This window comes from Gymnogyps californianus, chromosome 1 (genome assembly GCF_018139145.2).
Source record: "Gymnogyps californianus isolate 813 chromosome 1, ASM1813914v2, whole genome shotgun sequence".
NCBI lineage: Eukaryota > Metazoa > Chordata > Aves > Accipitriformes > Cathartidae > Gymnogyps > Gymnogyps californianus.
In genome coordinates, this window is record NC_059471.1 from 69,323,287 (window position 1) to 69,341,987 (window position 18,701).

The 18,701-nt window shown below is 40.7% G+C and overlaps 1 protein-coding gene across 4 annotated transcripts in view; it reads left to right on the forward strand.

Moving 5' to 3' along the window:
* FHL2 (four and a half LIM domains 2) overlaps positions 1-18,701 on the forward strand; it is a 43,892-nt gene that overhangs the window by 17,360 nt on the left and 7,831 nt on the right. For 2 of the 4 annotated variants that reach the window (XM_050907858.1, XM_050907832.1), the window contains exon 2: positions 10,772-10,951. In XM_050907858.1, the coding sequence (XP_050763815.1) occupies positions 10,796-10,951 (156 nt within the window). In that variant the 5' untranslated portion in view covers positions 10,772-10,795. Of the gene's footprint in view, positions 1-7,901; positions 7,960-10,771; positions 10,952-18,701 lie in introns of those variants that run through there. The other 2 variants (XM_050907841.1, XM_050907849.1) reach the window with 2 other exon arrangements.

An 18,701-nucleotide genomic window follows, 5' to 3' on the forward strand; every position in this document is an offset into this window, starting at 1 on the left:
TGGATTTCTCTATGTACATAATAAAGGAAATACTAACTTTCATTGTCTGCATTAATGGCTGTTCTAAACTTTCTGCTTCCCTAAAGGGATATGGCTTTTATTTAGTTCACCAGATACTTGCATATTTCAGCTTTCCTGTGCACAGAGACACACACATAGTCACAAGAAAGCAAACCTTATAAAATCTATATACCAGGAGCGGTGAGTCAGTCAGTCTATTACTGTTACTCCCTTGACTCCTATCTAGAGGTATATGAACTAAGATTGCTGATTGCTGATTGACACTGAGATTGCCACGGTCAGTAGCTATAACATTTATTCTTGGCTTTACATATTTGTACGCTGTCTTAAATAGGAATTGTCCTAGAAGGGACCAACAGAAGGCTGTATGTTATTAGATAGTCACATGCATCCGAATGTGAAGGAATGCTAAAACTAAGGTTGCCATTCGGTTTCTGCTATGAACCCTATTTTCATCAGTTCATAAATTTATGGGACTCCCTGCTTTCTGGCTAAAATCTTCTGTGCCTTTTATCAGCCAGATGGTAAACTTTGAAAATGATTGCTTCAGGCATTTGGATTTGGCAGGCAGAAAAATAGTCCATGTTTTTTAATTTTATAAACATTTCTGTTAGTTTTGTGCCCCTGTACATATAATTGGGAAAGGATGCACTCTAAAGGCTGATCTGTCAATAGAGCCTGTGTATATTCTTGACCGCATTTGGAGAAAATCTAAAAAAAAAGGGTATGACATTATATGTATTGAAAACTCAGTTCCTAACACTGCCATAGTGGCACTACTGTATCCAAAATCTGATCAGAGCACCAATAAAACTAGCTTTTACCCTAGCCATAACATAGATAATGATCTTTGGCTTCTGAGCCAACACGTGGTTGAGGTGAGCAGGGCAGCTGAAAGGACACAAACCACTATTGCCAAGAAATCGTATTTGTGAAAGTTACCTGGGGTTCCCACCTGACATCTCCATCTGACTAGCAGGCCTGACGCTGGGGGATGGACCAGTTCTTGAGGTCTTTTGAGAAAGTTTAGACAATCCCAAGATGGCAGAAGTGCTGGGATAGAATGTACTTATTTTTCGTTCTCACCATTCTGCCTAATGTGCTCCCATGGGAATCAGCAGTGCAAGCACCAAGCAGTCACATCCAGGTGGTTGGGATTTATAGCAAAATGTTACTAATTTTTGTGAGATCACTGTTATCACATAGCAGCGGCTATACTGTGTCAGATATTGTTTGTATATGCAAAGCTCCTGCCGTGAAGAGCAGGTAGTGGTGATTCCCAACTAAAGTACTGAGGTACAGATAAGGCCCCGTTTCCTAGGTACGATTATATGGTTTTTTAAGGAAGTCTAGGGAAGCCCTTTCCCTGAAATCACATCTTTCCTGCCCATACAGACATCAGCGCTCCCAGCTGGCACACTTTGCATTAGAAAAAAAATCAGATAATTCCTTCAATCACATACAACAGTCCTCCAGGATCCCATCATGCTTTAAACATCAGGAGCCAAAAAAACCCAAAAAAGTTGGGGACAAAACACAACTCCTGCAATTGTAGGAGCTGGTGAGAGTTTATGCTGCATTGCACTGCAAATTCAAGCTTTCATCCCAAAAGAAAGGGATGAGGAGGACTGTAAAGACCTATATTCACATGAGTAACTCCTGGCTCAGTTCTCCAGGGCATTGAGCCCTGAGCTCGAGAGCCAAGCAATGTCTTACCTGCTGTTGTCCTCACTTCCTTGCCTTGCCTCAGGGGGTCAGGACATTCAGAATTAAGGGAGGGTTGGATAAATGTTAACACCATCAGCCAGAAGAAATGGCTTTTTCTCCATGAAAATCAGGCTAAAAACTGAAGTAGTGCCTATTGCTGCTGGCCAGCACCCTGCCACTCTTTCAAGGTCCCCACAGACTGGTTACACACAGGTCTGAGGCTCATTCATGTTTCTCTGAAGGATAAATCGGTCCTGAGCATCTTCAGAGAAACTCTGGATGGTGTAGTGTTGTAGGAAGACACCTTCCCTCACTTGGGTACTGCTTCAGAGATTGGGGATCTCATAATTTGCATTTTTAGACTGATTAATTCTAATTGTGTAATTTTAATGTTTCATTTACATATGCACAGTTATTTGCGATGCAGATTTACCCCAAGTGAGGGTGTGAAATGGCAGGGTAATGACAGGTTTCATGCAAATAAATCTTGGATACATTGACAGCCACTGAAGCATTAGCATTTCAACAATACTAATTAGCTATATATAGAGAGAGAGTTTGATTAAAAAACACTAGAGGCTTCTTTTAAGGCTGAACATCAAAATACTCATGCCAGGTGAAAAAGTATGTGTTCCATTTCACATACCCGTCTATATTATATTGGATAATATTAACTAGGATGCTAAATGGCTACTGTACATATAGTAATATGCTGTAAGAGGAATGTAGGTGAGTGTAACACTGACTTAAGAATATTCATCTCTCCCTTTCACAGCAAATTTTCAACTTTGAAGTTGCAAATATATCAACCACAGCAGAGCAAGGCCTAAGGTTGCACTTTTGGTGGTGGGAGGTAGTTCTAGACCCTTGGCAAGCCCAGGCACAAGGGCTCAAACCCCACCACTCTTTACTTCATCTTGCATAATAAAAGTAGCAAGTTACATAAAACCATGAAATACCTGTAAGCATCTACCTACCTCTATTTTGTCATTGCTCTGAAGCACTCTTGAGATTTAGACCAAAAGTATCTTCAGAGACCAGGATCCCACCTCCGATGAGTTCCCCCCCCTCCATAATATGCCACGCATCTCTCCATGGTGGACCCAACATCTTCCTTCTTCAGTTAGAAAGGATCTCACCCACAAAAAGATTGCCTATGTCCATGTCCCCAGGCTCTCTGTGCCTTTGTGTGCTTGCCCCTGCATCTCTCATGCACCACAGGTACTTCGACTCAACGTTAATAGCTCATCTCCTTGCTCTCTCTGTCAAGTCTCTAGCCCCAAACCCCAGCAAACAAATTGGACCAAACTGGTCTCACCCAGGTGTAATCAATTTATTTTGCTAAGATGTGCCCAGCTGAACGGGTACCTCTAAGGTTTACGTAGCCTCCTTTGCCACATTTTGGAAAGCCAACGGCACAGCAGCTGAGCAGAGAAGTATGGATGCCTCACAGCCCTGAGGCATTCACTGCTACAGTATTTTTATACGGTATCTGAAAGACATACATTAACTGATCCTCCAAATCACCACGCATGCCAATTATCTTAGACAGAAAGGGGCTTTGTGGCCTTGCCTCTGTAAACAGAACCAGACAGAGAGACCCAGAGCTGTTCTGCTAGAGGCCGGGACAAATAACAAAGCATTCTTCCTCCATAGGGTCCTCCCAGTTCTGCTTCTGTTCTTTCTAGAAAGAAGGAAACATAGAATATTTGGGACATTGTTCTTTTTTTGTGCCCTGGATTGTATTATGCAGGATTTCAAAAATATAGGAGAATTCAGAAATGTCACTGCATGGTAGCACATGGCATTTTCTGGATATTTTTATCTTAGGGTCTAATTTCTCTGGGATTAGCAGTGTTCCTGTCAATAAGAGAAAGCAATTCTTTTCTGGAAAAACAAACCTCCATTGGAGTTTAGTGTCTGCAGTAATTTAGCTTATACATTATTTCTGTAGGGTAGGGCCAGAGATAACAGTCGGGTTTATTAATCTTATACTATTTTTCTCCTCTATCATTTTCTGTTATCTGCTTAAATACTCTTATTAGAAATGCGAATTTCTATGCTTAAGTAATATCAAGTATTTGATCTTTCTCTTTGAGTAAGCCTTTGCTTATTCTGCAAGAGAAAGAAGGAAGACAGTGGTTTCAAAAGGCTTTAAAATAGAAAATAAGAGCAAGCCTTTCCACTTGAACTGTGCTCTTCCTTGCTATGGTAGATTTAGGAGTCATGCTCCGTGTTATTTCAATAGGCTCCTTTTGTAATTGAAATGTATGCAGGAATGTTGGTAAGACCATACATCCTCCAGTCATTTCAATATCAACCTCAGATAATCATAGTGTAAATTGTGTGGGGTACACTTTCAAAGTGTCAGTGCTCAGTTCTTCTGTGGCCTCTGTAGTTACTACCACTGGTGCTTGCTCTACCACTGCTGGAGTGGCTCTAAACTGGAGCAGATCTTTATTGACTGCCAAACACAACAAACCACACAGAAACCACAACTGGAGTGTTCCTTCTCCACTACTATAACCGCGATTACTTTAGCCAGGCACATGAGGAACCTTACCACATGAGAAAGATTTTCTGGTTTGGTTTTTTTTTATTATTAATATCATGTTAAGGAAAACAATCTTAAATAGCAGACTACCCACTTTCCAATTCATGATAGGTTCACTGTGCAATCCAGACAGGAACCAGGTATGCTTTGGTTATCTGCACATGTTAATGCAGTCCGTCTGCTCAGAAAATTGCTCTAAAGTACTTAAAAAGAGACATCGGAATGTTATACCATAGGCAAAATAAGTCAGCCATGCACAAGGAAGCTGAGTCGCTGGAAAAACCTAACTGTGATTCTGAAGAATGTTTTAAGGTAACTTTAAAAAGTCCATTAAAAATGAAACATTTTTTAAAATAGCTTTTAATATTTAGCATGTATATAGAACGGCCTGAGTGGGATATTTAGGAAGAGGTTTCTTTACTTGGGTTTGATTTTTATTGTTTTTTATTATTACTATTATGTTCAAGTATCAAACCAAGTTTTCCTGGCTTTTGCTGGGGAGCTTCTAGGAGATCTATGAATATCTACTTTCAGCCTAAAACCTTCAGAAGCAGCAATGAACACCTCCGTAATTAGGTACTTTTCATATCCTAACCTTGATGTGGACGCTGGTAAAGCAGTCTGGGCTTGTTAACAGGGCTGTTCTGGGAGAGCAATTACATATCATAAGGGCCTTGCTTTCTTGAAGACAGGATGCCAAATTCTTTCGATGGGCTTACTACAGGATTGTTCTTCCATAGCAGCAGCAGCAAGAGAAAAAAGCTTCTGCTTTCTTCTCAACTTAAAAATTTAAAAGAGAAAGAGTGCAGCTACATCTGTCTAAGCATCCCTGTCTCATTTACAAGCTTAGCATAAACCCCAGATCATGGGATACAGCATTACCCAACAACTTGTTCCCTGCAGCAATCACGCCTCCGCTTTTTAAGGACCTACACAAATATGCTGGTATGAACAACAGTCATAGCAATAAGCTTCAGTGTCTCAATAACCTTATAAATGTATTCTCCTTTTCCTCTCTTTACTCAAGAAATGCACCTTCATGCAGCAGTACCCCAGTAGCCACTGGCAGGGACAGAGGGCCTATGGAAGGGAAGAGTGGCTGGCTGGGCTTCCTGCAGGATGAGCTGTGCATCACTCGCCTCTCAGCACCTGCTTAGTTTTTGCATTGCCCATCTTTAGCATAAGGAAGCTAATGTCCCTCTGTGGCCCACGGAGGGAGACTTGGCTGTTCTGCATCAACTGGCTCGGCTCCCCATGGCCAGGAGCCTGCTGCTGGAGGGTCGGGGATCCAAGCAACTCAAAGAGGCAACACCTGTCCTATGGCCAGCAAGACCTCCAAGCACTCAGGTTCCCTTTGCTCTCCCTCTGCTCTGTCATAACAGTGTCTGCGGGCACTCATCCCATGAAGCAGAGCATAAGCTACACCTGGCCAGCCAAAGAAAGAGGGCTACCACCCCTTAATATGTTTTAGTAATTCTAAACACACAGGGCTGCTTTGGGTGTCCATGGTGTGCATCTACACCAGCTAACTTCCACCCACTGAAGTTCAGGTGGATTCTGAATGTATGTAACTTCCCCCCCCCCCCCCTCTTGTCAGTGCTACTGGCAAATGGTCATTTCTTCTTTTCCTAAAGTAAATTAAGAAGAAATAAAATTAGCTTTCCCCCTTCTCCTTTTGCATGGCATTATGGCCTGATTTGGAAAAATGATTAGCTCTTCTAAGAGTGTCTTGCAGTTGCTGCAACGAGATGATAGATAATGAATATGGCAATAGCTGCTAAGTTACAGGAAAATATTCACCTCTTGCCAGAAAGACCAGCATAGTTTGTACTGCTAGTTCATAGCTGCAAAGGATATCATAAATCTTTGCATTTAACCTTTGGAACATTAACATAAATTGTTTCCAAATGCTCTAGACCTGCATGGCTTATGTCACTGGAGTTGCCAGACACAAATCTTCCTTTCTCAGGGGAAGGAAAATAAACGGATAGAAAATTCTCCATGTGCACAGTTCTTCTGGAAAAAAGTCAGGTGGGAGAAATGTGTGTACATCTTGGAGGAAGATGGGTGTCTCCAAAGACCTTTCATTTATTTCCTGCGCAGTTGGCTAACAGAATATCCTGCTCCAGGGTCACAGGTAGAGCCCCAGCCCTATTGACCTAACTGAGGTCAATAGCAAGTCCCCCTTTGGCATCTACAGGGGCTTAATTCGGTGTCTCCAGATACTGTTACAACAAGAGATCAGAGCTTCACTTCACTGAATAAACTAAACAACTCCTACATTTTTTAGACAGCTTCCCTTGGTTTCTTTCTCTCTCATGCGTGTGCGTCTGTACCTCTCAGTATTCAACACCCCCTAAGAGGGGGTGAAATAAGAGATGCACAGAACATCTCGTATTAGGCTTGCAGACATAGTTGAAAAAGCAGGCAAGGTCTGGGGCAGCTAGTCCCCTTTTCCAGCAGTCAATAGTGTCATGGGATGGGGGAACACTGGATGATTTCTTAATGACATTATGAGCCCTGATTTTTATGAGGTAATGTGATAACTTTAGCAATTACTGCTAGTAAAATGAGACTGAGCAAACAGGGGAAGAAGAGGAAAGAAGCATAGTTTTTAAGTCAAGTCAGCCTACTAACTTTTTGGTAATTTTCATGCCAATTCTTACTTCCTGGAAGACACAGTGTGGGTAGTGCTAACATTTGGCATAAGCTGTAACTTCTCTTCTGGGCATGCAATGGAAAGCTCTTTTCCTTTTGGAAATGTACTTGTTATGTCTAATGTTGTAGGAGGGAGACTGTATAGCAGAAAAATCAATTTCTCCTTCATGATAATGTTGACAGCAATCTGAAAAAGCATAAGTATAAAATGACTACTGCGGTAAAATCTAAAGACCTTGTTGTACCACAAAGAGGTGTAATAAAGATGAGCCTCTGGCCCATAAAGCTTTATAGTCAACAAGTATCAAATACAAGAGGAAGAAATAGATCAATGGCAAGGAGGTTGAACTGCAATTTGTGTCCATCCGCAACTGTGGAAGTCTTTTGGTTTTTTTTCTTAAAGCCCAAAGCAGTGCATAAAGGCTGCACTAAGCTAAGCATGATTTTTTTTTATATGACAGGAACCAATGGACTGGCTATGTAAAGGACCGTGTGTACAAAGTAAGAGGCAAAAACATTGCTCAGTATGATTTCACATTTCTTGTTTGTAAGACAACAGTGAAATGATTTGTTTGACATTCCTGTTAATTTTTCAGTAGATAGGCCCTGTGATTACTTTACATTTAATTCTCTCCAGAGAAGAAAAAGACTGTCAAATGTCCTCAAAATATCACATAGTAGATTGTGAGATCCAATCCAAGGCCCAGATCTAAACAGCCTGGAATTTGGGATGCTTCAGCCTGAATTCCAGCTTTCTGAATGAAACCACATGAACCTGAATTCTTAACTTTAAGACGATATTGGATCTGAAATTGGTCCCAGATCCAATAAAGATTCACGCAACTAAAACCAAAACGCAGATCTTGGAAACTTTCCTTTCTTGTCTTTTGATTTCCCAGATGTCCAGAGTTGTGCCTCGAACCCCATCCAGAGCTGCCCCTCCAGCGTCTTCATAGAGCAGAGTTCACCCCTAAATCTGTTTGGGACATAGAAATCAGGCCTGCCTCTCCCTGCTTGGGGTGAGTGGGACAATCCACTGTGACAATCTTAGAGCACATTTAACAAAACTGGATCCCTTTCAGGATAGGGAGGCAAGTGCCCAGGTATTTTCTAAAATAGTGGCAGTGAATATTAAATAAATTATTAAATAAATTATTAAATAAATCTATTAAATAATGTTGCCTCTGCTCCTGTGAAAAGCACCCAGAAAATAATACACTCAAGAAGAAACCTCCTGTGACCAAGAGACAGGAACATCAACCTCTAAAGGAATAGTCCTTCCAGTCAGAAACCACTTCTATATTTTACATTTACCAGCTTTGGATGAAGGACAGAGATGGTAGAAACCTGTAAAGGAATCACACTCTGTTTTTTGCTTTTACACATCTTAACTGCAGAGAAATTTTTCACTCTTTGGTATCACACATCTAATTCAGGGCTAGAAAGAACTAATTCTGAAGAAAGGTGAAAAATGCAAGTTCATAAGTGGTTCGTGCTCACACTTTAACTTAGTAATAATGCACATTAACTGAGCAACCAAATCCTATCATTTGGAAAAAATATCTAATAAAATCTGGTAAAAAGTACAGATTTCTGTCCTAAATACAGACTATTTGGACAAAGCCATCACTCCTCTCAGATGCAGTCATACATACGCACACCAGTTTATACTGGTCTGACTCCATTCATTTTGCTGAAATTACTCCTTGAAGGAAATTAAATCCTCTCTAGTTCTTTCATGGGAAAGTACAAATGTGTTATGTAGGTTGGGGGTTTAAACAGGCTCAAAACAGAGGGGAAAATAAATCCACCATCACCTTTTAAATGTTGTGGTAAAGACTGCACCTCTGCTTCTAGAGGAGACTGACTTGCTGGAAGCAGTTGTTAAAGAAAGGTCACTCTGTACCAGCCCTGTTCTCCTCCCTTACACTTTCATTGCTAGCCACTGCTGTTGGAGATGGGCTAGAGGGGAACTTTGGGTAGTCATTGCACTTCTCTCTCCAGCATAAGTCTTCTTACTTTCCGTATTTTTGTTATCAGTCCCTATGATCCTCTCTACTCCTTAAGGACCAAGAACACCTAACATACTCTTAGCTCCCCTTTGGGATAAGAAAGTTAATTAGTTCCTAGAGCATCTGTAGGGTCAAAGCAGCTGGACTGCTACTCCTGGGTTGTCAGTAGCACAGATGACCAGCTGTCAGGATTTTTCTTCCAAGCACATTTTGAGGTTTGGTAGTTTGTCTCTCTTTCTTCTTTAGTAGTTACTTGGAGTTCAAAAGACTTCCCAGCAGCTGAGCCATCACTTACCTACTTCACACATATAAAAGCACTTGCCCCTTAGTCTGTGCTAGTCACCACACAATTCAGCTGTTGACCGAGCATTAAAAAAAAAAAAAAAAAAAAAAAGCTTTCTAGCCATCAAAACAAACTTTGCCCATTCAGACTGCCCTAAAACCTTAACCAAGCCCCAGCTATGGGGAATAAAAGATAATAATAAAAACTGAAATTCTGGAGGAGAACTCAGGATTTCAGATGCCCTAAGGGTGACTCCCACCACCAGAAGGAGAGGACAAACTCCAGCATCGAGCAACCTGTGCCAAGAACACTAAGCAAGTAACAATTTTTTGTTTAAAACGGAGAGCTGAAGTTGGCAAAAGGACTGCAGCTGCTGTAAATGTCACTTGTGTGTGAAAGACAGGGATAGCCACTTAAGCCATTAGTACCCAAAACATTTAAGGCTTTATAGATCAAATGTGGCTTAAAGAGGAGATGAGGCCTGGCAGGCAGCGAAGATTGTGCAGTCCAGGTGGAATGTGCTTTCTGCCTGGGAAATTCCCCTTCCTAAGCAGGCAGCTATGCCCCGCTCCAGCTGTAACCTCCAAACAGATTTCAGGTGCAACACACACTGCAAGCCTTAGGTTAAGAAAGAAGATGATGACTCCAATGAAACCCAAAATAAATTGTCCCAGGTAATAGCGAACATTCATGCAAGTAATTAAAGGCATTTGTGTCATTGTTGCTTGTGTGTGCATCTAGAAAATGCTGGAGACATAGCAAGACCTGAGGAGCAAACAGCAGTAGTCCCTAATTCAGACAAGCTGATGTGTTGTTTGCAGTTTCTTCTACGTGCTTTTCCCCTTCCGTAATCATTGAACCAGGGCAGCTAACTCCCATTTGTGTCCCAATACGCTACAGCTGTTGAATAACTCATTCAACTGTATCAGAGAAGAATCAGATATACAATCACTGACCCCACATCTCCTGCTGTTAACAGTGCCCATAGTCCCATGCATGAGCAGAGATGAGGGTTGGTGTCTCACTGCAGGGCAATGATTGCTAGAAATTGGCTCACTGAGAATGTAGAGAAGGGAGGAGCAGAAGCACATAACAGTGATGCCCAATAGCCTGTGCATGACTAAAGTCTACCAGCAATGCGAACCTTTGTCTTTCTTTATGGAGGAGTTGCTTCTTCTGAGCATTAGCTGGCTCATCCTCTTAAGGTACTTGGCTCCCACCAACCCCTACCGAGACAGCTTCTTGCTTTGGACCTATTGGTCAAATCCCATGTGAATTCTTCAAACTCAGGATTTACTCCTCTCTCTCCTCTCTAACACTAGCTCTGGTCAAAGACAGGTCAGTGGATGGCTATTGTCATTACCCAGCACTGCAAAGTTTATAGTCCAGTTTCTTCCTATTGTGTTCATTTATCTGACTGAAAGTTGAATTAAAATTGAGGTACAATGTGATAAACCAGAACTGATAAACCTTTTTTGGGGGACTGGGTCAAGTGTAGCTCAGTCTGACATGTGCCTATTTCTGTCTTTGTGACAGGATAGCTGGACTCCAGACACCAACATGACTGAACGCTTTGACTGCCACTACTGCAAAGAGTCCCTGTTTGGTAAGAAGTACATCCTGAGGGAGGACAGCCCCTACTGCATGAAATGCTACGAAAACCTTTATTCCAACACCTGCGAGGAATGCAAAAAACCTATTGGCGCTGACTGCAAGGTATGCCAGATTTGTCTCTCCTTACAGAAATCTTGACAGAGTAGCCTGGATACATAGCTCTGAGACATGGTGCTATCACCTGGAAGGATCTAGCTTAACAGCTACGCACGGGTTTCTTTTGGTGGGAGAACATGCTTTCTGGACCCCTGTATCTGCTTTTCACCACTTCACTTGGCAAACACTGCTTTACCAGGCATGTTAATAGAAATGGAAGAGCACCCCTTTCTTCCCATAAGGCATAGGATGATCTGATGTTAGAAAGTATCTTTAACTCATTAGGAGAGTCCAACTGTCCTTGGGGCCAGCTGGGGTCTGGAAAGGTGGCAGAAGCTGATTTTGCCTACCTTTGGGTCAGAGGGAGGTAAGCCACTGCTGGCTTTGCAGCGACCACAGCTCAGTTGTCATCAAGAGACAAGATATGCTCAAGAAAAGCTGCCAACTCACAGACCACAGAAATCCGGCTAATGCTGACACAAGTAGTAAGTCAGTTAGAACACAGAATAATTAACCTTTTAAATACAGAATGATGATAGTGGAGTCTAACTAAAGGTTGCGAAGGAAAGAGCAGAGGCCTTGCTTGAGCTATGCACTGCTGCACCACATGGAGCCACCTACCTGATACAAATAAGATGTGACCCCCTGCATTTCTTTTAAATTAACCCAAACAACTGGAGTTCATGCCAGTTTTACTCTGACTGAATGAAGACAGATGATATTTGAGCCATCCAGTGAAGTGTCTGTTGGACTGCTACAGACAGACTTCATCCAATATACATCCTCCTTGCACAAAATTGACCTGTTCAAAGTTGGCCAAGAGTTCTACTGATGGAGTGAGTTTGCACTAGAACAGTGACTAGCATTGCATGGCCATGAGATTCTTGACTGGTATGAGGAGGTCTGATGTTTGATTTCCTACATTGCTGATCCATACCTCTAGAAGCAACAATTAGTCCCTATTACTCATACTACCACTCTATCACTAGTTCAGAGATATAAAAATATATTCTTACACAGATTGGGAAAAGTAAATGTCTCATATCTTCCAAATCGATCTATCCCACTCTGTTGGCAAATCAGTAGGAAAGCCCCTTTCAGAAGCCTTAAAAAGGTGAGAATGTTTCACCATCATGACAGGGAACTGGCAATAATCTGTAAGAGGGTATAAAACTGCCAGCTTTCCTACAGCTCATAAATATTCAGATTAGAGAAGAGATACAGCTGGCCTGACCTGAAAAAGAAAAATATTTCTGCCCCATTCCAGAATGTGCTTTTGTTTTAAGGTCTTTGTCTAATTCCCTGAGAAGATATTTCCATGTGTTGATATTCAAGAATTTAAAAACTTGGACCAGCTTCAACAAATCGCGGACAAAGTATTCAGGAATTAATCAGGCTGAACTTTTCAACTCAGATTTATGGATTTAGGGAGTGTGGGTGTTATCCGATATACTGCTTTTCTGTACTTTTAAGCAAGACACACTCTAATAGCAGATAGAAAAAAAAGCCCCTAACCATCAGCAATGTAACAAAATTTTACATATGTAGACAACCAGAACTATATGTGGAAAACATAATTATAAGATAGTAAATAAGGCTTTCTTAAAGAGCTATAAAGTGTACCAGAAACAAATGTGTCCTTTTTTGTTTCTGTGACTGCTGTTTGTGCCTGTCCATGCTTTACGCTGCAGCTTTTGAACCTGTTGACCAATTTTAACCAAATTCTGACAGAGGGATAAAAGTTGCAAATTTAAATCCCTACAAGTTTTCTGAAAAAAACATGTGGTTGGGTAGAAAAAGAGATCCTATTAATGTTCCCACTGAGAGGAAAACTACAGTAGTTTTTCAATGACAGTAACAGACGCTAGAGAATACCTTTGAGAGAGCCCTTACAAGTGCCTCAGCCACAAGATAAGTTTCAGTTGAAGCTTGTGTATTGTATGACGGAGCATAATTCAGCCATGAAACACAAAGTAGCAAAAAATCATGCTTCTGCTCCTCATTAAACTTTATATACAAAGGTATATAAACGCATAATATACATATACGTACATACACAGACATACATGTATGTGTTGTGTTATATATATCTTTTTACACATTGCATTTGAATTTTCCCCTGAGCAAAGAAGATAAAATGTACTGTGTTTGGGAATAAAACCAGTGTGTTTACTGCATGTACAAAATGGACTCCATATTTATTTGTATGTTCTGACATAGCCTTTATACAGCTGTAAAATTTGGAACTAAAACCTAACGGAGCGCCAGTGTTATCAGAAAGGGTCACATCCAGGCCTCTGTCTCTGGCAGGGGCACCCACCCTCACATCCACATTACAACCTGAAAAGCTTCATATAGCTCTCGCCTCCGATCCTCCTTTGCAAGTCCCTTCTTGGCTGCTGCTGTTTCTCTACACTGAGAAGAGCTGAACTGGGAACCCAGCTGCAGTTGAGATGCTCTTAATTTCCCTCCTACCAGCCCTCCCAATTAAAAGCAACCCTCCTATAGCTGAAAGGGTTACACCAAAGTAAAATGGGTGTTGACAAGAGGACAGCTAGCTCTCTGTCTCTGACACTACTGTAGTGTATCAGCACTAGTGCATAGCATCAGCTCACCTGAGCTGAACTTAAGCCTGCTCAGACACTGGTAATACTCCAACTTTGGCAGCACTGGGCTCTGAGAGGATCAAACTGATGCCAGATTTTCACCTTGTGTTTTAGCTACAGCACAGAGAGCCCACAAGACAGCTATCCTGAAGAGAAGCTTTCTTTGCATTCAAATCAGGGGAGAATTTGCTTCACCATCTTTCTGTCTTTCCATGGTAATTTATGGGTAACTGTGAATGTAACTGAGTAATAACTAATTTGTTCTTTATTTTAAATGCTTTTTTTCCACCAAAAAACCCCTGAATGACAACATGTGTCTGAATGACACCTTTGGACTTAGGCCATTTCATTAACTGTAAATAATTCTAGCTGATGTTTATGAAACTTTCACAGACAGATTAAAAGCTTCATATACTGAGCAGTAGGAGGCACTGCCAGGTAGTAGAAAAGCACGATGCCTTTTCTTTTGAAGCTGTTACATGTTATCCATATGCCAACATATTCTAGCAGAAATTTACTCTTTCTAGAAAGAACTGGCGTTTTGTCACAGACTTCCCTGATGAACGCTTACCACACCTACAGTTTCATGCTTCTTTCTGGAAATCCATCCATTGTATTCTCATTTGCTTAACTGCTGAAGTGTGACTTTTCGTTGATTTTGGCTTCTTTAATAGTTTCCTTGCAGGCCCTATGGCACAGAAACCATCACAAATACAGGAAATACCTCCAGTAATCCAGTGTTTAACGCAATCCACAAGTTGGCCTTGGCAGGCAGGAAAGGGTGAAAACTCTCGCTGCAAAATGGGAGAATGAAATTAAAAGTGGATTGTGAGATAAAGCTACTGTGTCAGCATCCGGGCCAAAAATGAATCAAAGGGGTCTGTCTTACACATAAACTAAACAAAAGATAAAGTCTCTAGTAATGTGGATCAGGAAAGGGAGAAAATATTTGTTTTTCTAATTTTTAAAGTTTAAACCCTGTCCTGAGTTGCAACACTTTTTCAGTGCATTACGGAATATCAGACTAGTTGTGAAGTGGAATGGTAAAACAGGCAGATACCTTCATTTCTTCTCATATCCCTAAGGGGCTGGGCTCAGCACAATATCGCTTGTTTTTACCTTTTCTAAACATGCTCTTGATAGGTATGTGCCAGTCTAATGTACATGAGTGTTTTGCTACAGGGTGTGCACGGCTAAAATCTGTACAGCATTTTGTTGGCATACCCCATTTCATCTGCTCAACCTTCTGAAAAGAGCATTGTAGCAAGCAAAAAAGTCTGATGTAGTCTTCATTCATGAACAAACATATACGGTTACTCCTCTGGTAATAAGCTCTCTAATCCCCTTCTTCCTGTTGGGTCCCTGTTGAAAGCCAGTTCAGGAGAAAAGGTAATACATAATGGCTTAAGTTTACTTAAACTTATAAAGCCAGAGTAGAAGACAATACAGTTACAGGATATGAGGAGTCTATGGTTAACCCAGTTACCTGGTAACACTAGTCTTGGGGCTCTTCTAGGTTAAAAAACCCACCACTTTTCCAGTTTTAAAAAAAAACGTCACCTGCAGTCCCATCGTAGAGGCCAAATAAACCATGCTGGATCAAAACTACACAGAACTATGGAGGAGCTATAAAACGTGATCTTGCCATTTTTTTAAACAGTTATCTTGACAAAGTTTTCTTTGGGGATATCATGAAAATAAGTGAAAATAAAACTGCTTGAAAAGCACAAAAAGGCTTTTCAAAACCGTAAGTTTCAAACCTATTTTGCATGGGATGACTCTAAAAAGTTTTGGATACAAATAGGATCTGCATTAAGTTTTGCTTGCACCATATTCTTACAGTCATCTGAGTGTGTACAAAGGACCTCCACTTGGCCGACTCTCTGACGCCTGTTTGACAAACATCCATCATTCATTTGGTTGTCCCAAGGAACACTGAGCTGAAATTTTCAGCTGAGGCTGATTCTCAGATCAGGCTGAGAAAAGCACCCATTCAAATTTGAGTAGTTTCAGGGATTGCTAATTAGGTTATTTTTTATCTTCAAGTGAAACCAGATCGGGGAAGGATTATTTTCCATGTTCAAAAGAAATGTAACTGAATGAAGCACTAAACATTTCTCCCTGCAAATTCTGCTGCAGGATTTATCACAGCTCTGCAGAGACAGGCGTTGCCCTCCTCCCCTTCTCTTTTCACTAGTAGCACATCTGGAACCGGTCTGGTGCTCTCTGCACTTCAGCTGCAAAACACTCGTACAGGACAGACCATGTCCATGAGCATCTGTGTGCATACATCTCTACATATGTAAACACCGTTCCGCCTCTCAAATGTCAGTCTATGGTAATTCTTCAGTCTCTTGTCTGTGCTTTATCTAACAAGTCTCTTACCTGTGCTTCTGTGCACTTTATCTAAAAAGAGCACGTGGCTGTCAGTTTTCATAGACAGATGCACAGATCGATGGCAAAAAAAGTCATTCTCTGTATTTCTTTTAGGCAACATAGGAGGCGGCATTAAAAGCTACAGTTAAAATATGTAGCACCAGGGACTCATTTCCCTCGAGCTGCATAAAGCTGCTGAGAAGTCATGCTCATCAATATTTTAAGGATACTCCAGTTCTGAGTCCACAATAGTAATTTTCTTTATTAGTTCTTCCTGTAAATACATGCAATAAACAGGAATTAGTTGTATATCACTTGTACCTTTTGCTGGAACAGATTTATTTGGGTTACAATCAGCTAGCATAACCTAGAGCTCACATGCCTAGAGTAAACCTAATGCTCTTTCGGCTTAACTGAGGACCAGCCTGACAGTCAGACAAGCTTGAAGTCAGTTTTGCACGTGCAACTTCTCCAGTGTAGAATCTGTTCCAGATCAATACATCTACCGCTTATGTACAAGCCAAAGGCTCCAATTAGATACACAACATACTGAAGTAGACCAAACCTCATTTTCAGTGACTTTATTACACTGACCTAAGAACAATCGTGATGCAGAAATGGTTTCATCAGTACCTTGGACTTCCTTGCTTCAGATGTGACAGATTCAGAGAGAGAAGGCAAATCCATTTCATCAGTCTAATAGTCTGCTGCAGGCATGTCAAAGCCAGACATCTTAGACTCCCTCTACATTTGATCACAATATCTGTTATAATCATCCACGGTAGCTAAAGATTATTCAAGCCAGTCTGTGTCTTGGGTACTTTGGGTTGTAGTTGCGCTTCATCGCTTTGCCATGATGAAATATCTGCTACTTTCACCTACCCAGCTACTGTCTATACAAGCTGCCATCATAACTGACTCAAGGATCAAACCTTTCATCATTGACACCTAATCCTTGTCTTCATTACTCCTCTTATAATTTTATTGATAAAATAAGGCAGAACAAAAGTTGATATCAGCACATGAATTTTGGAGATAAAAAATAGCTTGCAGAATGTTGCAAAAAGAGGAGAAAGGCAGCAAGTGGGGAAAAAAATTGAATACATCCTGTTACAAGAGAAAGAAAACCAGATCTGTTGTCATTCTCTTTTCTAGCAGGTAAATTTCACATTTTGGAAAACTCTGTTGGCTGTATGTTGTATTTTTCTGTTGAAAATATTATTCCCCTCTGAGATCAGATTTAGGCTATTCAACTTCATTTAAAGAGACAAAAATGCAAATAACTTCCAAAGAAGATTTTTTTCATTTTGCTATTAGAAAAGATTAAAATTTTACAGTCAGAAATTTGTGTTGCTTCAAACGGAGGTAGCTGAAATGAACAGACGAGCTGAATAAACAACTGTCTGAAAGCTGTGAAGTAGAAGTCTTAGACATTCTATCGCAGAGTGCAATCTCAGAGATGAAAGACACATTGGGTACCAATTGTTACTCACAGCGATTTAAGAAATTTAGGTGAGTAGCGCAGATGTCCAAACAAAAATTCTTAATTGCATGGTCAAATTCTGACTGAAGTTACTATAGTTTAACGAGTTACCATATATCAGCTGAGCTAGGCAAAACTATTTCAGTGTTTCCTGTTAGCTATTTATGAGAACGAGGCTCCTGCAGACATAACGTGTGGTTATTTTAGGTTAACCTAAATCCACAGTATGTTTTGTTTGCTCTGGGCTAAGATTGCACATTTGGAGTTACCTGTGACTGTACTGACTGACACAGAGCAGCTTAGGCCAGAGTATGTTTGAACACTTGTGATGCTTCCATTTACACAATTAAAAAATCTGATATTCTACAACTCATTCTTTTCCTTCACTTAACCAGATTAATTCAGTGCTTGTAATTAATACATAGTGGATCTTGAGCTAGAACCTGAGAAGTTATTTCTGCTGAATTTTTATACTCCCCACTCATGACAATACTAGCCTCTCACACTCCCACCTCAAACCAAAGCCTATTTATTTTGGGGTAGACACCCTTTCTTGTAATGATCTAAGCTCCATTTTGTCTGAAGTCCAAAGACACTGTTCAAGTGTTACATGATTAGGCCACTTTAATTTAAATTTTAAAAGGCACAATCCATCGCTTTAGGTCACAATTTTTAGAAGGATCTTTTTTTTTTCAATAATAAAAGTACCACTGCGGAGAGTATTTTAAATACTTAGGTGCCCATGCTGATCCCTTGGCCAGAGTGTTCTGGATCACTGGCTGCAGGTACGATGTGATCTCTCATCTTTCAGTCTGATCCACATTTGAAACATAGGTAAACCAAAACACAAGAGTCAGTAAAAATTAGTTGCAGTGAAAAAAAAAAAAGAACAGAGAACAGACCAATTCCACCCTTGGTGTAAATCTGTTGAAGTGAATAAATACCAGAAAGTAATTGGGAAAAGGATTTCTGTCCAGCAATGAATGGCTAAAATGACCTAGAAATCAGCAATAGCTAAGACAAATAGGGGAAGTCTATTATTATAGGTTAACAGTTTAATCTGACTCAAAAATGGGGCTTTATTCTCAAAGGAAATACCTAAATGAAACTAGTTGTTCCTCTTCCACATACAAAAAATGAAGGTTACCTTGAACTGAAAAAGGGTCGATAGCTGTCATGAGCTGTTCTTGGTTATCATAGCAAAATAAGTTCACCTTCATCAGAACATTTTGTTTTCTTGAGCTGTGAGAATTAGCCTCAGCTCCTGGCTGTGGTTCAGATTTGGATGTGT